The 17,089-nt window shown below is 39.0% G+C and overlaps 2 protein-coding genes across 6 annotated transcripts in view; one reads left to right on the plus strand and one right to left on the minus strand.

Annotated features, from left to right (window-relative positions):
- Positions 1-17,089, plus strand: part of LOC108250456 (cyclin-dependent kinase 15) — a 48,434-nt gene that overhangs the window by 2,602 nt on the left and 28,743 nt on the right. For 2 of the 5 annotated variants that reach the window (XR_005232970.1, XM_037974777.1), the window contains exons 2-10: positions 1,027-1,173; positions 1,260-1,354; positions 1,809-1,888; positions 1,971-2,065; positions 2,545-2,607; positions 2,686-2,809; positions 2,920-3,040; positions 3,124-3,217; positions 3,499-3,562. Coding sequence is in view for 2 of the 5 variants with exons in the window: in XM_037974777.1 (XP_037830705.1) it covers positions 1,027-1,173; positions 1,260-1,354; positions 1,809-1,888; positions 1,971-2,065; positions 2,545-2,607; positions 2,686-2,809; positions 2,920-3,040; positions 3,124-3,217; positions 3,499-3,562 (883 nt within the window). In the remaining 3 variants the exon portion in view is untranslated. Of the gene's footprint in view, positions 1-1,026; positions 1,174-1,259; positions 1,355-1,808; positions 1,889-1,970; positions 2,066-2,544; positions 2,608-2,685; positions 2,810-2,919; positions 3,041-3,123; positions 3,218-3,498; positions 3,563-6,321; positions 6,371-7,838; positions 11,409-17,089 lie in introns of those variants that run through there. The other 3 variants (XM_017440340.2, XR_005232971.1, XR_005232972.1) reach the window with 3 other exon arrangements.
- On the minus strand, positions 11,454-16,081 carry LOC108250458 (acylphosphatase-2-like). Its single transcript, XM_025002557.2, has 4 exons — positions 15,621-16,081; positions 14,274-14,290; positions 12,977-13,086; positions 11,454-11,601 (listed from the first exon to the last, which is right to left on the minus strand). Exons 1-4 carry the CDS (start codon positions 15,673-15,675, stop codon positions 11,487-11,489), a joined length of 297 nt encoding a protein of 98 aa, XP_024858325.1. The 5' UTR covers positions 15,676-16,081; the 3' UTR covers positions 11,454-11,486.

The following is a 17,089-nucleotide window of genomic DNA, read 5'->3' on the forward strand; positions in this document are numbered from 1 at the left end:
TGGGGTACCCCACATGTGACCTTTGACCTCTCTGATGAGAAGTTTCCGATTGAAACAAAGAAATCCCTGTTCTTTATGTAAGATTAAGGTGGCATTGCTGCATTCTGATGGTGTTTAAGGTGGCATTGCTGCATTCTGATGGTGTTTAAGGTGGCATTGCTGCATTCTGATGGTGTTTAAGGTGGCATTGCTGCATTCTGATGGTGTTTAAGGTGGCATTGGTGCTCTTGGACAGTGTTTACAGTGGTAGTGTTAGTTCTGGTTGGTGTTTATTGTGTCATCAGTGGTCTCTGATGGGGGTGTTGGTGTTGTTGCTCTTAGACAGTGTGAAATGTGGCATTCATGCTCTTAGAAAGTGTTCACAGTGGTAATGGTAGTGGTAAATGATGCGGCTGTGGCTCAGCATTGGAGCAGTTGTCTTCCAATGAGAGAGTTGGAGGTTTGATTCCTGGCAGGAGTCACAGGTCAAAGTGTCCCTGGGCAGGACACTGAACCTCTCAGTGTCTCTGATGTGTGCATCATCGGTGTATGAACGAAGTTTAAAGCACTGATTAGACTTTAGTCAGAGATTCAGTGCTGTATAAATGTGTGTATGGATGGGTAAATGAGGCCACAGATTGTGCTGTGAAACGCTTTGAGTATCCTGATTGGCTAGAAAGGCGCTATAAAAGCACAGTCCATTTACCATTTAATGTTGCTCTTGGATGATGTTTAACGTAGCATTTGTGCTCTTAAATGGTTTGTAAGGTAATATTGGTGCTTTGAACTCTGGCTTTTGGGTGGTGTTTAAAGGTGAAATGAAAAGTATTTTAAAGTTAACATAAATCAGAAGAAAGTCATACAAGGTGCTTATTTTCAGAGTCTTGCATTTTAAAAATATGACACTAATTTAAAATAATAATCAAAGGTTGAATAAATGACTCTGGTCTCTCCATCTGTTTCTACAGTATATGAAAGCTTTAGACGGAACTGAAAGTAGGATGCACCTTTAGATGTTTAAAATGTCCTAGTTTCTGTGTGTTCCAGGCAGATCTGGACCGGTCCAGCTTATCCGTCTCTGGGTCTCAGCCCCACTGGTTCCACACTCTGCAGGTGCGGCGATTCAGAGTCCCACGAGGACGCAGCAACAGTGACCCAATGAGAGCAACGAGCATGCAGGACCTGTTTACCTGGGTCAGCTGATGAGTCACATGATGTGTTAGATAGTGATGATGAGATGTAACTCAACACCTGATGTACCTCATGTGTGCTGGTCTCAGAAAGCTGGACTGGAGTTTGGAGCTGCTCAGTCATACCTGAGTCTGGAGAAGCTGGGAGAAGGAGCATTCGCCTCTGTCTACAAAGGCATCAGCAGGTCAGAGAGTCATCTGCTAATATTCTGATCAAAACACTGATTGTAATTAATAACAGTTTTCTCTCAATACTCTGGTTGTAATCGATGACAAAACTGTTTTTAATTCCTATCTTTGGCTTTAAGTATTTTACTGTTTTTATTGATTTTATGATTTTAACCCTTCCTTATTTTTACTGTTTTAATTGATTTTATTGTTTTTTATTTTTCTTAAGAAATTTTGTTTTTTGAGTTTTACTTTATTCTTTTATCAATGTACAGCACTTTGACTAATGGTGTTGTTTTTAAAAGTGCTTTATAAATACATTTGTATTGTATTGTCAATAGCAGAAGTTTCTGTTGATACTATTTCTTCTTTTGTAGAGAATAAACAGATATAGCACTGATCTCTATAAAGGATTATCAGTCATTGGTTTTATCATCAGAAATTAACTGTTGTGTTTCTTCTTCTGTGGAGGATAAATGGGCAGCTGGTGGCTCTGAAGGTGATTCGTATGAAGATGGAGGAAGGAATCCCGTTCACCGCCATAAGAGAGGGTGATTAATCAGATCAGTCTGTCGCTTAGCAAAGTCCACATCAGCACCTGCATTCATACCTGTGTCTGTGTTGTGTTTGCAGTTTCTCTGCTCAAACACCTGAAACATGCCAATATTGTTCTCCTGCATGACATCATCCATACCAGTGAGACGCTTACCTTCGTCTTTGAATACATGGTGAGGAAGACGTCAGTTAATTTTACAGTCCGATCTAAAGGAGGCAATGTACAGAAACCAGTTTAGAGTCTGACCGGAAGGGGATGCTGCAGAGAAAGCAGTTAAAAGTCTGATTTGACAGAAGAGCTGCACAGAAATCAGTTTACTTTTATTTTTTTTAAATTTCATGTATGTCAAAAGATGTTCTGTTACCAAAAGTTAAAGCATACTATTCCTGAGCTGCAGGTTTTTTATGGGGCAAAAAGGAATAAGTCTACTTCTGTGCTGCGGCATATCAGTAAAAATCAAAGCACCAGAAGTTCCGTCCTAAAGTTCTTTCTGCTGTAGAAATTGTTGGATTTCAAGGTTCTGAGATGTGATCAAGATTTTTGTTTTTCCTGTTTTGATGTGTTCAGTGTTTGTTTAGTAGCTGCTGTCTGCCTGCAGGGGGCAGTATATCACACTGATCATCACTGTTCATTGGTTTCTTGCTTCTATAGCAGACAGATCTTGCACAGTACATGATGCAGCACCCTGGAGGTCTGCACTCTCACAACGTGCGGGTATGTAGACACTGCAGAGGGCATTAAAGGCCCAGCTAACTCTGCTGTTTATACTGACAGTGCTGTGTTCTGCTGCAGATCTTCATGTTCCAGCTGCTGCGAGCTCTCAGCTACATTCACAGTCGTAGGATCCTGCACCGAGACCTGAAGCCTCACAACCTGCTCATCAGTTACCTGGGAGAACTGAAACTCTCCGACTTTGGTGAGGAGCACCCCCTGCAGGTGGCTCACAGCATCACAAAGAGCTGCCTGCAATCGCAACAATCAACAAACATGAGCAGTTCAGTTTTCTGTTCTCTGTTTCGGGTTCAGGTCTGGCTCGGTCCAACTCTATCCCCAGTCAGACATTCTCTTCTGAAGTTGTGACACTGCAGTACCGACCACCTGATCTTCTGCTGGGATCTACAGATTACTCCACAGCTCTGGACATGTGGTCAGTGCAGCTGTCCAATATATTCAGAAACACTGATTCATTGCAACTGTGTGGATCAATAAAGTTTGTTGTGCTTGAATCAGGGGGGCGGGCTGTATCTTTGTAGAGATGCTGCAGGGGTTGCCAGCATTTACAGGAGGTTCTGATGAGCTGGAGCAGCTGCAGAACATTTGGATGGTCAGTTCTTCTCACTGTGTGGTGTTGTAAATGTGTGTTATTATTTATTTTATTTATAGAGCACCAACTCTTAACGGTCTGACAGTCCAATTCAATCCAGCTCCAGATGATCCAGTTCAGTATTTCAGTGTCTCAGTGTGTTCCCTATACACAGTGAGATGAAGGCTGTTCTTTCAGCATCATTGCTATAATCTGTTGAACCTTTTTACTGTGTGATGTAGAGTGTTGTAAAGAGATTCAGGTGTTTTTCTGCTGGCAGTAATGTGTGTGACCTCCTGCAGATTCTGGGTGTCCCGTCTGAGGACAGCTGGCCTGGAGTCAGTCTGCTGCCTAATTACAGACCAGGTGAGTCCACCTGTCTATGCAGGTTTTTTCCATTAATTTTGGGGTTTGGTTTTCAAACTTCACCTTTATATAATTCAGATTATTCACAGATTGCTTGATAGATATTTTATTTTAGGTTTTAATTTAAAGTGTAAACAGCCGAACCTGCACAGATTGTTTTTTACATTTAATTGTTATTTTTATGTGAACAGCATTGGCTGTATATTTAAATTTTTATTATAGATAATTTGTCTGGTTTTTAATTTTAGTAGTAATTTTAATTCTCAGCAGTTTTTTTATGCAAACAATAATTTTGTTGAAGTTTCCAACTCTTGTGGCATATTTCATTTCACTTTGAAGACATTTTTTTGTCATGGTAAAGTTTACTGTCGCTGTTTACAGTTAGACATTTGCAGATGTGAAAACATTTGGAGACTACAGTTAAAATAAAATTAATTATATCATATTTTAATTAACACTTAAAGTCTGTCCGTTGCTTGCGTTATCAGAACCTCTGCATTCTCTGAATCATATCTAGAAAAATGTTTAGGCTAGATGCTAAGAAACCATGTGATGGAGTAGAGTGGATTATCTGTTTTCTATTTTGGGAAAACTTGGATTTAAGGAAAACTTATCTCATGGGTAAAATTATTATATGTGGCCCCTCTGGCAGTTGTCAGAACAAATGGCATGAATTCTGAAGATCCATGAGGCAGAAATGCCCACAGTTGTTTTTCCTGCCATTGTAATGGAGCCTCTGTTCACTGCATTACAGTCATAATCCGATATATCCGGCATAAATGGAAACCGTGTGGAGTTCAAGGTGGCCCTGTAAGACCATCTGCTATTCCTGTCTGACCTTTCATGCTCTATCCTCACTGCCCTTTGAGTCCTAAATGCATTCTGTAAAATTTCTGGATATATCAATCAACCAATCAACTTTATTTCTATAGCACTTTTTAAAAAACCACAGGGGTAACCAAAGTGCTGTACAACTGATTAAAACAGTAAGAAGGAGAGAAAACATACAAAGACCTACACATACAGGTTCACAGCAGGTATGTTTTAGGTGCCAAGCAAGACAAGAATCACAGTGTGTTAAAAGCCAAAGAATAAAAGTGTTTTTAAAAGAGATTTAAAAGCAGGAAGAGAGGAGGCCTGTCTGACACTCAGGGGTAAATTGTTCCAGAGCTTGGGAGCAGCAACAGCAAATGCTCTGTTGCCTCTGCGCTTCAGCCTAGTTTTAGGGACTGTCAGCAGTGACTGATCAGCAGATCTTAGGGGTCGGGGCGGCAGTAAGGCTGAATAAACAGATATACACTTTATCTTGTCAAAAGAGAAGTATTTGCTATTAACAGAGTGGTAAAAAAGTACCCACTCGACATTTTATCATTTAGGATATCTGAAGGTTTTGTCCATCTTGTAGTGTACATAGCAGACACAGTGGTGAATCTGTCATTGCTTACACAAATCAAATACAATCTTGAGCGATGGCCCTTCCTAAATCTTTCTGTGGCGGCTACAATTAATGCTGTCAAAATGAATATCTTCCCACATTTCATTTATCTTTCTTTTATTTCAGTGAAGTCCAATCTCTCTCTCTATTTAGCTTTTTTCTGCAAAGTCAATAGTCTTATTCTGGATTTTATCTGGAGCATTAAACCAAAGTGGAAAGGATATCTCTCCTAATGTTTTAACTGCCCTGTTCAGAGTGTGGTCTGCTTCATGGGATTTCTCTCCTGCTAAAAAAAAGACTAAATAGTTTTCAAAACTCTTCTGGCTAGGAGGCTAAAACTTCTAAATTGGAAACCTGCAGCTCTACCTGTGTATATATAAACTGGATTAGAGAGGGCCTTTAATTTTTTAAACTGGAAAAAAAATTGAAATGACCTGAAATCCTTTTTTGTCCTATGTTGAAGGTATATGAAGTCAGGTCATTCTGAACTTAGCACCACAGCAATGTGTTTTGACAGGTGTGTGTATATATGCATATATGTAATGTGTCCCCTGTGCAGAATCACCACCTTCATGTGGTGGAGGGGTTTGAGAAGCCTGTGATCCTGGGGGCCATGTTGTCTGGGGCATCAGCCCCTGGTAGGGTCTCATTTTGGCAAATGTTTTCATCACCAGGGATGTTTAGGCAACTGTTCTGAAGTCATTTATTTCCTGTGGTCTTGTGGCTTTTGGAATAGGAATAATTGTTCAGCTTTTCCAAATTGAAGGAAGTTGGCAATAATCAGCACACGTTTGATAGAGATTAGAAAAATCTCCACTGAGCTGATGGGCAAAATATCTCAGCATGTCCCCACAGATGGCATCTGGGCCAGGCACCTACCTTGTATTTGTTCTTGTTTTGCATTAAGATGGCTACTCTACGTTCTGATATAGTCAAGTCCTGAGGTTAAAAAAATCTCTGTCTTGAAATCTCTTGGATAATATCACGTCTTATCCACCAAGAGAAAAAGTGGTTAAGTATTTGACCAATCAGCCTCAGTTACCCCATTAATGAAGACAGATGTTCCATCCTCACCTGCCTCTGGGGGGAGGTCATCACCTAGCACCTGGTGGTCGAACCTTGGCTCATGGAAAACGTTTTTTTACTATAATGTCCATGAATTCAAGCCGTAAAACAAAGTTGGAGTTGTAGCTTTTAGCTTCCTCTCAGTGTACTGCAACTTCCTGTTCACATCCCAGAAAGCACAATGGGAACTGTAGTAGCAACCTGTCTCACACTCTGAAGTTAGTAAGCATGCTAACATATAATAATTATTTCTTTGTAGAGCATTTTTCTCACTGGAAGCCAAAGCTGTTAAAAACCGTTTGGAAAAGGTAAGCTAACTTCGATGAAGCAAACTGAAGTGGTATGTAATATGTCTGATTATATACATTTTAGTAGGGGTTAGACGTTCATTATAATATGAAATGAGCACACATGCTAACATGCTAACACAGCCATTAAATGACTATAATAGCTAACTGCTGCTCCTAAAATGCTAAAGGTGTAGCAGCTCTTTCTTTTTCTTGTGTCACGGTTTTGGTGTTTTCTTGGTTTTGAGGTCTGTAAATCTGTTTTTCAGTTTATGTATCAGTGTTTTCAATGTCCTGTTTTTTTGTTTGTTTTTCTCAGCAGATAAAAGCTCCTTGTTTGTATTAATGCTGTCAGATCCTCATATGTAATCCTGTCTCAGTCCTGTTTATGTAGGTTACTCCTGAGTTCTGGTTTCATTTATTTATAAAAAAAAATGTTTGTAGGTGTGAGTGGGAGTGTGAATGGTTGTCTCATTTGTCTCTTTGTATCCCTCTGATGGACTGGAGACCTGTCCATCAGACCTGTCTCACACAGTGTCTGCTGGAGATGGACACCAGCTCCTTGTGACCTGGAAAGGAGATCCAGTTAAAGAAAATGAATAGATTTATGGATGAATTTAAACCTACCTGAGTACTCCCTGGATTCTCTTCAACCACTAACTTCAATTTATTTATATTTGTGCTATATAAACAAAAGTCATATTAGGTCACCAATGTAGATTGTGTTGAAGTGAAGATTTGACTCCATCTGCTGGCTTCCTTAGATGGATAACTTTTACTAAATGGCTGTTTTGGAACAGTGCCCTGAGAGGACTTTTGTTGTGACTTGGTGCTACAAACTGAATTGAACTGAATTGTTGTCTGAGGCTATAAAAATATCATCAGTAAGTTTCAACAGGGCTGTTTTTGTGCTATGATGAGCTCTAAACCAGTAAGAACAGTAAGAACTTTGCGCTAACATTCTTTTTTAACTATTTCTACATTTAATTCTGAAACTCCAGCAGATCTTGATGATACGTAGTTTTTGATCTGTTAGCACTATGTGGTTTAACTAACCATCTTTTGTTTTGAGCACAAGTTGTTTTAGCTTCAATTTTTTAAGATAATTTGGCCTGTAGAGGGCAGCACCCAGTACCTGTGAGTTATACTGCAGGCTCTTTATAGGTATAAGAAAATCTGAAGTTAACTTGAGATTAGCTATAATTAGGTAGTGATTAGTTTATTTATGTTCTCAATCACAGTTTTATTATTTTTTAGGCTTTTTGTCAACAGCAAACTACAGAAAAATATCTTCACTTTTCCAAGTTCACAACTTTTAGCTGTGTCACAAACAGCCTAAGAGTTAAAAAATGTACATTAAAAAAATTCACAACATTGACCTAAATTAAAATTATTATAAACATTCATATATTAAACAAAAAGAAAGAATTATAGTTTATGGTTAACCTTAATAAATGTTACCTGTTACTAATCATTTTCTGTGTCTCAGCTGTTTCCATCTTTAAAATCCCTGGAGTTCGTCTAGAGACAGAGTTCAGAGATATCTTCAACCCAGGACGGAGGGTGAAACAATCTCTGCTTCCTGTTGCAAAACTCCGGTGATCCAACAACTCTTTAATCAGATCAACATCAACCTGACGAGACAAGCAGAGGGGCGAATTAACCCTCAGCCACTGACCTGACTATATGTTTACTCTTTTTTTATCATCAAAAACATCTGAACCAGTGTCATCTGAGCCGGTTCAACCATTGGCCTGGACTCCTTCATGAATCATATTTTTGTTTTCCTCAATCTGACTGCAACAAGACAAAAAAGATATTTGGAAATGTTTATAATTCCATCCACCTTGACTAAAACCTCACGTCCAGCTGAAGAAAAACAACCCCACAACATGATGCTGCCATCACTGTGCTTCACTGTGGGGATGGTGTTCTTTTGGTGATCCACAGTCTTGTTCCTTTTGATATTGTAATCTAAAAGTTAAATGTCGGGTTCATCAAACCAGGCTTTTAGGAGACTTTTTATTTTTATTTTTATAATTTATATCTGTTTCTGGATGTTTTCTTTGTAAGAAAATGCTTCCCAACCCCAGAATCCAGAGATACAGAGAGCACAGGAGATTGTTGTCACATGTAATACAGAATCTAAACTTGTCCGAACTTCCTGCAGCTCCTTCAGTGATGCCGTAGGCCTCCTTTTAACAGTCAGATCGGCGAAGCCCTGTGTGAACCCTGGATTTTACTGTAGGTTGGAACTGAGAAAATGTCAGGAACATCCTGCTGGGATGGCTGGACCTCAGTTCAGATTCATCAGAATGACTTTAATTGATGGCAGAACAAAGGCTGGGAAAAAATAAATTGAGTGTTTCAACAAATTAATTTCAGGGTGTGCACATATATACAATCAACCTATTGCATCTTTTTTATAATTCATAATTTTCCTCACAGTGGATTTTTTGTTGAGTTAAGTAGGCTAAGTATCACATTAAAGGTGAAAAACATTTTGAATTGTTTGTTATTATTACCCTCACCAAGTAGGTTCTGTTTTTGGTACCAACTGTCTTGTCTGTACATGATTACTCCAAAAGTTATAAACAAATTTTCATGAAATTTTCAAACAAGGAACAATTGAATAAATTTTGTGATGATCCAGTCAAAGGTCAAGGTAAAAGGTCAAGATCCTAGGTAACCCCTCTGTTAAAACTTATGATCCTTCTGTTTCCTCCACCAAGGAGGTTCTGTTTCCGGTTGTGTGTGTTGGTTTGTTTGTCTGTCAGTTAGCAAAGATCAGGTAAAAACTGATGAAGAGACTCTGATGAAATGTTGGTGTTGAAACAATAAACAATAGATAAAATTTTGGTGCTGATCCAAATTATGATCCGGATCATGCTGTGGCCGTGGAGGTTTGGACTCTCTGAATGCTTCTAATTTATCATGGTTTCATCTTTATGCAGGGGGCAGCGCCACGCTGCCCCTCTGTTTAAACTCCTTCCACAGATGTTCTACAGGACTCTTGGTTTGGTCACCGATGTTGGTTGGCCTTGCTGAGTGGAGGAGGGATGACGCTGAGGTCCTGACCTTCACGGTAAGACATATTGTTTCACTTCCTGTTTTCTCTACTGCTAGCTGGACTCATTTGTTTGATTGCTGAATCTTTTGATTTTCTACGTTCTAGTACAAAAACACCCTTGATACAGTTGTTTTCTACTATTGCATTGTGTTTGAGACAGCTTTTGTCTTTCAACACTTCTTGGTTTTTATCAGTGTATTTGGGATTTGCTAGTGTTAGCTAGCATTAGCTTAACATTATCTCTGGTTCTTTCCCAGCTTTTTTGTGGCTCTCTTGCTCTGTGTGTCAGATGTTTAGTTCTTCCTCTGCCTCCTTTAGCGATAATGGTACATGTAATAAATGTAGTCTTATGGTAGCTTTGAAGGAAAGGCTGTCTGAACTGGAAGCTTGGTTCCAATTTAGCTAACCAGATCCCCTTAGAAAGAGAAACAATATAGCTTTATTAAGGTCTTTCTTGTTTGTTAGCAGGCTATCTCTCCAAGGTAAATAAAATTCTTCTGTTAGTGGAGCACCATTTTCTTTCCAAATTTCTAGCTGCCTGTTTTGAAGAATGTAACTCTGAATTAAACCAAGGAGCCATCTTCCTCTGACTGATCACTTTCTTTTTCAGAGGAGCAACTTTATCAAGTGATGTTTGCATTGAAGTCACAATATTATCAACAAGATGATCTAAGTTGTTGCTCTCTGTTGCATTTCTCTGCAAGACAGAGGAGAATAATGAAGAGATTCTTTATATTTGGATCCAGCGTTCTCTGATAAACATCCACTATAATGAAATTTCCTCTGAGGCTGTGTGTCAGTCAGTGTAAACTCACAGGTTATTAAAAATGGTCAGACAGAAAAGGATTGTGAGGATGCATTAATAAGTCCATACTTTCTGTGCCATATGCCAGAACCAGATCAAGAATCTGATGAAGAGGATGAGCCAGCACAGTCAGACAGAGGCAGCCCACAACAATATGGACCACAATGTGAACTTATAGCAACTACACACAACAACATGAACCTCAAAAAGGACCAAAACACAGAATCCTTACAATATATAAGAAGTAAAAGTGTTTTTTTCTGATTTCCATTTTGAATGAGAAAGACTGAGGGCCACAGACCCAAAAGAATTATTACTGATAATTGGTTCAGCATTAATCTGACTGAAAGACAGCAGTTACTCCTCCACCTGTTGATCTAGGAACATGAACATTTAGATAATTAGCAGGAGTGGATTCACTTATAAAAACAACATCCTCCTGTTGTAGCCAGGTTTCTGTTAGACAAAATAAATCAATATGATGATCAGTTATCATTAACTAACAGAGACTTAGAGGACACAGATCTGATGTTCAATAATCCACATTTAATGACTATTTGTTTGTTCTGGTAAAGTATCTGTGATTATTTTTAAGATTTGTTTTTCTAGAGCTGATATTTAGTTTGGGCCGTGGGCAAGCTGACCCTGTTTCAGTGAGGGTTTGGGGAACAGAGGAGAAGCAGCAGAGAGGTGAGGAAGACTACAGTTCTGCTTCCTGGACTGGACCCTGGGTTCTCAATCATTTGGATGAAGAACAAAATCGGCCAAATTCCCAGAAAGAAGAGCGGCTCCACCCAAAGTGGAATGGATGCCATCTCTCTACATCAGACCAGGTGTCCCTCAAAATGGACTCCAGTTCTCTCCGTAGCCCAGGTTGTTTTCAGGACACCACCTGGACAGCCAGCAGTTGAAGGACGACATACGACTAAACATGTCATCGCTGCTCAGGTTGGGAAGGGGACCTGAGAAAACTACAGAGGTCGACAGTTTTAGCAAAGTTACACACCAAAGCAACATTAACTTTAGTGACGTCTGATTTGTGTAACTGGGTGTCATTACCACCGACATGAATCACAATCTGACTGTATTTAACCTTAGCCTTAGATTGTTTATTCCAATTTTTTTTTTCTAATTTTCAAATTCTAATATTTACTAAACTTAAATGTTTAACACTCAGTCTCTGCTAAAAAACCCCAAAAAGCTGAAACTGTTAATAAGCCACAGGTTGCTAATGTTACGGCTGCAGAGGCATCCAAGCATGCTCAGTAGCGAGTAGAGAAATTGAGGATTTCCAGTTTGGAGATGTCTCTCTCATTAGAAAAAACAGCTCGGTCAATTCGCGAACTTGGACTGCCGACGTTCTTCAGCCAGTGCTTCCTGCAGAACATAGAAGAAGAATCAGAGGCAGCACATCTGGACTGATGGTCTGAGAAACCAAAAAGCTGATGCTGAATGGTTTGAACATCTCGGCTCATAGAAAAACTATTTCTCATTTATTTATTACTAAAACAACAGGAGAAACTAATGATTTGATTTTCTGCTGATTCTGTGAGTTTGCTACCTTACAAAGAAATAGAAAGTCTAAAATTTCTGCGGCTGTTTGATTTTATTGGAATGAGACAGAAAATTGAAAAATCTGAAACGAGACATTACATAAATGTTAAAAATTGATTCTTAATAAGTATTTGATCTGACTCATTTCTTGGTGGAGAAACCTTTGTTAGTAAAATGTAGTTGGTCACCAGGTTTGAACACATTCCCAAGTGTTTCCAGCCTGACCAGAGCTTTTTTCTAAGTGTCTGTGCGAAAGAGTTTGATAACAAACGATGAGTAATGTAGGTTCAAAGTATAAATACTGTTTTGATTGTAACACCAACTTGGATTTTATGTGTTAATAAAATCCTGGTTTGCTGTCATCTGGAGCAGAAAACAGCCCTTAGTTTTGTGACCTCTGTCGTAAAATCCTCTGCTTGTAACTGTTCTTTATGAAGTTCATTCTCATGTCACTGAATCCTGATTTATTTTGGCACCTGTACCATTGGTGGCCATCTAATCCAGTGGTCTCCAACCCTGGTCCTCAGGGCCTCCATCCTGCATGTTTTACTTGTTCCTCTGCTCCAACACACCTGATCTGAATCAGTGGGTGATTAACAGGCTTCTGCAGAACATGAAGAGGTAATTTAACCTCTGAATCAGGTGTGTTGGAGCAGAGAAACAAGGAAAACATGCAGGATGGTGGCCCTGAGGACCAGGACTGCCCACCCCTGCCCTAGCATTATCATGACGGTTGCATTCAGAGTCTTAAGTGAGTGACACTTAAGTGAGTGATTAAAAAAGAAAGATTTTGACCAAACAGCTTAATTAGTGAGACTGGCTTGGCTTTTTTCATGTGAAGGAATCTCATTGTTCCTGATAGAAGTCATCTCATCACCCTCAGAATTACTCTGGACTTTCTGAAAGTTTTTATTTGCCTGATAGGGGTCAACAAAATGTCTCTGAGAGAACTCGAGTGGTTGTGTTTCAATTCAGAGACTTATGCTAATGCTAACATCATGGAGCTATGCTAACATGTAGCTCATTAAACAACTATCAGACACAACTTTTAGGAAGAAATTATTAAACATAATAGTTGGAGGACAGACTTCTTGGTCGGAGGGTTGAAGGATGTATTTGTCAGTTAATATCATCATCAGTTGGTTGGTTTACAGTCACCTGATTGGCTGCTGCGTGGGACTGGGTGTGTTAGACTTACATGTCATTGACTCTGTCAGCAGGTCCCTGGATCTGACCAATCACAGTCCCCTGTCGGGTGTTCTTCACCCAACCGCTGAGTCCGAGACTGCGAGCCTGATCCTCCGTGTACTGAGATACCCAGCAAATAGAACACACACATCAGGTACACACACACACACACTGGCCTGTCACCATAAACGATAAATCAATTAATCGCACGATAAATTGAAATGAGGTCGGTAATTTTCATTTATCGGAGTTATCGTTTCTTCGATGCTGGATGACAAAAGGCTCAGGTGCTCTTCACTGACTCCTCCCTTTCTCTTAGCATCAGGGGGGCGTGGCCTATCGCATCAGGTTCCTCTGCATCATTAGCATCTGTGAGGAGTTGGCAAGTTAAAGAAACGCTGTTTGATATTGGGAGGAAAAAGAAATGGAATTGGTTTGAAGCTAGAAGTAACAGCAGCGGTGTGGGAGCACTTCAGATTCAAACCAAATGACCCAACCGCTGAACCTTTGAGAGCCGGTATGTCAACATGTGATTTTAATAGTTTGCACTTTTTGTTTATAAAACTGGCAGTTTTTTCTGTCTTCTCTATATAAAACTAATGATTATAATTTTTTTGAAGGGCTATTTAATTTACTGACTTTATATTCTGTACTGTTTTGGTTGAATGTAGTTTTTAATTACGTTTTTTTGTATTTAGTTTTTATTCAAGTTCATTTTTTGTTAACGGAGGCTGAGAGTCCATTTTATTTGTTTTTGGTTGTTTTGTTTATTTTGTGTTCCAGTTCCAGTGTCAAGTGTTCTTTTGAAAGTAATTTTTATTAATCTTTAAGAGGATGTACTTCCACTATTATGTTATTATCATTACATTAGTTTAAAATGGCCTCCAAACGATATTATCTTTTATCGCAATAATTTCTGAGACAATTAATCACCCAGCAAAATTTGTTATTGTGACAGGCCTACACACACACACACACACACAATACAAAGACTGATGTGTTTTTAGATCTTCCAGCTGATTCAGAGTCAGACCTGTCTGATTTATTATATCATTCAGTTTGGTTTATATCTTAGACCAGTTACATCTGATGACATCAGAAGTTTATCTTCTAGTTGTAGAATTTTCATTTCATATTAAATCTTATTTATGTATTTCTTCAATTTAGTCAAATTTTGATCTTGTAATTGCTGTTGCTTGCCTGATCCATTGTTGTTGTTTTTTTCACTGAGATTTTTAATTTAAATTTATTTGATAAAACATTTAACACACAGTTACTGTGTTTTAGTGTTACTGTGAAGATCTCACCATCCTGAAGCAGACACCTAAACAGAAAGAACAAAAACAGAGGCAGTCTTTCCTCAGATCATATTTATACCTCTCACAGTTTCAGTCAGAAGTTTCCATCCACTCATCATCGGCATTAACGTCACAGTCAGAGGAATTTTGGGCTTTCAATAATCTGTTTCAACTGTTCTTTTGCCAGGGTGGAATGATTCCACAACTTCATTTTTTTTCCTCTTTAAAACGAGAGATGAATGAGACAGACAGCCATTCCCTCAGACCTAGTGACAAATAGGAGTTGCTAATTAACCTAAGATTCATAGTTTTGGACTTAGAGAAATTCATACATACACAGGGAGACAAACCCCACAGAGAAAGGCCCTAGCCAGGGGTCTGATCTGTAATATTTCTGCAAGGCAACAATGCTCTGGATGTTAAGGAATAATCCAGGAACCACCAAAGCTCATGAACTGGAAAGTGCTGGAACATCAGTGTCCCTGTCACCATGAACTGAGAAGACCAAGAAAAAAGTTCCTGCTCCAAAGGCCATACCTTCAAGGCTGTACTGAAACCTGCCTCTGTCCACATGGACAAGCCAAATGTCTTCTATAAAAAAGTTTGACGGTCAGACTAGACAAAGATTGAGCTGAACACAATGACAAAAAGAATGTTTGGAGGAGTCAGGGTGAGGGTTTTAGACCTAAGAACACTGAACCAATGGTCAAGCATGGTGTTGGTAGCATCATGCTGTGGAACAAAGTGGATATAATAAGGAAGAAGACTACCTTCAAATTTCACAACTTCACCTTAAATCAACATCTGGACAGTTGAAAGTTGGACACAGTCTAAAACACACCAGAACTGGTTTCTGAATGGATCAGGCAAGCTAACATTAAGCTTCTGGACCACCCTTCCTAAAAGCCAGACCTCAACCTGAATAACATTTGTGGACTTTGATTTAAAGATGTGTCCAATTCTGGGAAACCAATCAATTAAAAAAAAAAAAAAAAAAAACAACTTTCTGTCAAAAAGAAGAGTCAAAAATCAGTCAGCATTCTACTTTTTGAAACTTGTTGACAGATACAAAAAACCCTGTGGTCCAGGTGACACCTGCTAAGAGACATTTAATCTTTTAGCCTGTATGTATAATTCTGACCCTGTGTGGATCAGAGAAAATCCAAAATAAATCCAGACTTGTTTTTTAAAATCACTGAATATGTATGTTGTAAACATTCCAAATTAGAAAAAGAACAGTTCAAATAAATCATTAAAAGCCTGACATTTTAATCCGACAGTTGTGTTTACGATGAGCAGGTGGAAACTTCTGATCAAAAATAGGTCATGTATGACACTACAGATCATGTGACTTACCCTGGACATTCCCAAAAATCTCAAAATCCACAGAAATTAATTTGTTTTCAGACATGGCTACACTGAAGACAAAAAAATAAAATCAGAGGCAGCAGCATATCTTTGCTGTCAGCAAAGCTATTTTTATTCTGATATTTGAAACAACACTATTCACTGTCAGAGTAAGAGCTGCTTCCTGTAACATCCTTCAAAATAAGAGCAGCTTCCATCACATCCAGTTGCTTTTTGACTATAAATGTTCAGTTCCTCTCTGATCATACTGAGTCAGATGTTTTTCATCTTAAAAGCAATACTGTTCTCTGGACCTCAAGGACTTAGGGTCCATTGTCCAGGAGGACAGGCAGTGAGGTAAAGAGGTGAAGAGAGTCCAGGCAGGATGGAGAAAAGTTTCAGGAGTGATCTGTGACAAAAGGGTGGCGTCAAAGGTCAAAGGAAAGGTTTCCAAACAGTGGTGAGAGCAGCCATGTTGTCTGGTTTGGAGACAGAACAGGAAGTGTCAGAGCTGAAGATGTTGAGGTTCTCCTTGGGAGGGACGAGGATGGACAGGATCAGGAATGAGGTCCTCAGAGGTCCAGCACAGGTTGAAGGACTGGGAGACAAAGTTAGAGACGGTTTGGACATGTGCAGAGGAGGGACAGAAGGATGTTAGAGACAAAGAGGACAGATATGGATGCAGTTAGAGAGGACATGGAGGACAGAGGACAGAGTTAGATGGAGGAGGACGTAGAAGAAGGTATTTGTATCAGCCACAGAACAACTCATATTGGTCGGCCTCTAGTAAAAATGAGTGTCTGGTGTAGATTCAGATGGAGCTCGTTTGAAGACAGAAGAGATTTAGTTTGCAAGGCTGTCCAACCATGTAAAACAGTTTTCTGATGTTTATTAAATCTCCTATAGCTGTCTTTTCTTTATGAGGTAAAATACTTCTACAAAGAGTCATTAAATTTGAAAAAGGTAAATGCTTCTGGTTATTTTTATTTCCATATAAAATTAATAAATTCAGAACTGTGATGTATTCATCTAAACTTTGAACTGATGAATCTTTGAAGATAACTTTTCTCAGATTACAGTAATTTCAAAACAAATTCATCTTACTATCAGCACATTCACATTTACCAAAATAAAATCCAAGTTTTGGGTTATGAGAAAATGTTTAACAGTGTCACCATTAGGACAAAGTGCAAAACAAGGTGATCACCAGTCTTTTGGGCTTTCAGGATTATCTTTATCTGAAGACTTGGAAGTGAACTGTATTTTTTTAAATCTCAGTATCAAACATGTTGGACAAATGATTGAACTGAGGAAGGTTTTCACAAAGAACAGAACAAAGAAGGCTTCTTTTTTGACAGTATCTGTTAATAAATATGTAGAGCAGAAGGGGTAAATAGGACATTTCCTAAAAAACAAACAGTTAGACCAGTGCTCTGAAAATGAAAGACACAGCAGCTCCTGAAGCCAAACCCAGAGCC

Source organism: Kryptolebias marmoratus, linkage group LG3, assembly GCF_001649575.2.
Source record: "Kryptolebias marmoratus isolate JLee-2015 linkage group LG3, ASM164957v2, whole genome shotgun sequence".
NCBI lineage: Eukaryota > Metazoa > Chordata > Actinopteri > Cyprinodontiformes > Rivulidae > Kryptolebias > Kryptolebias marmoratus.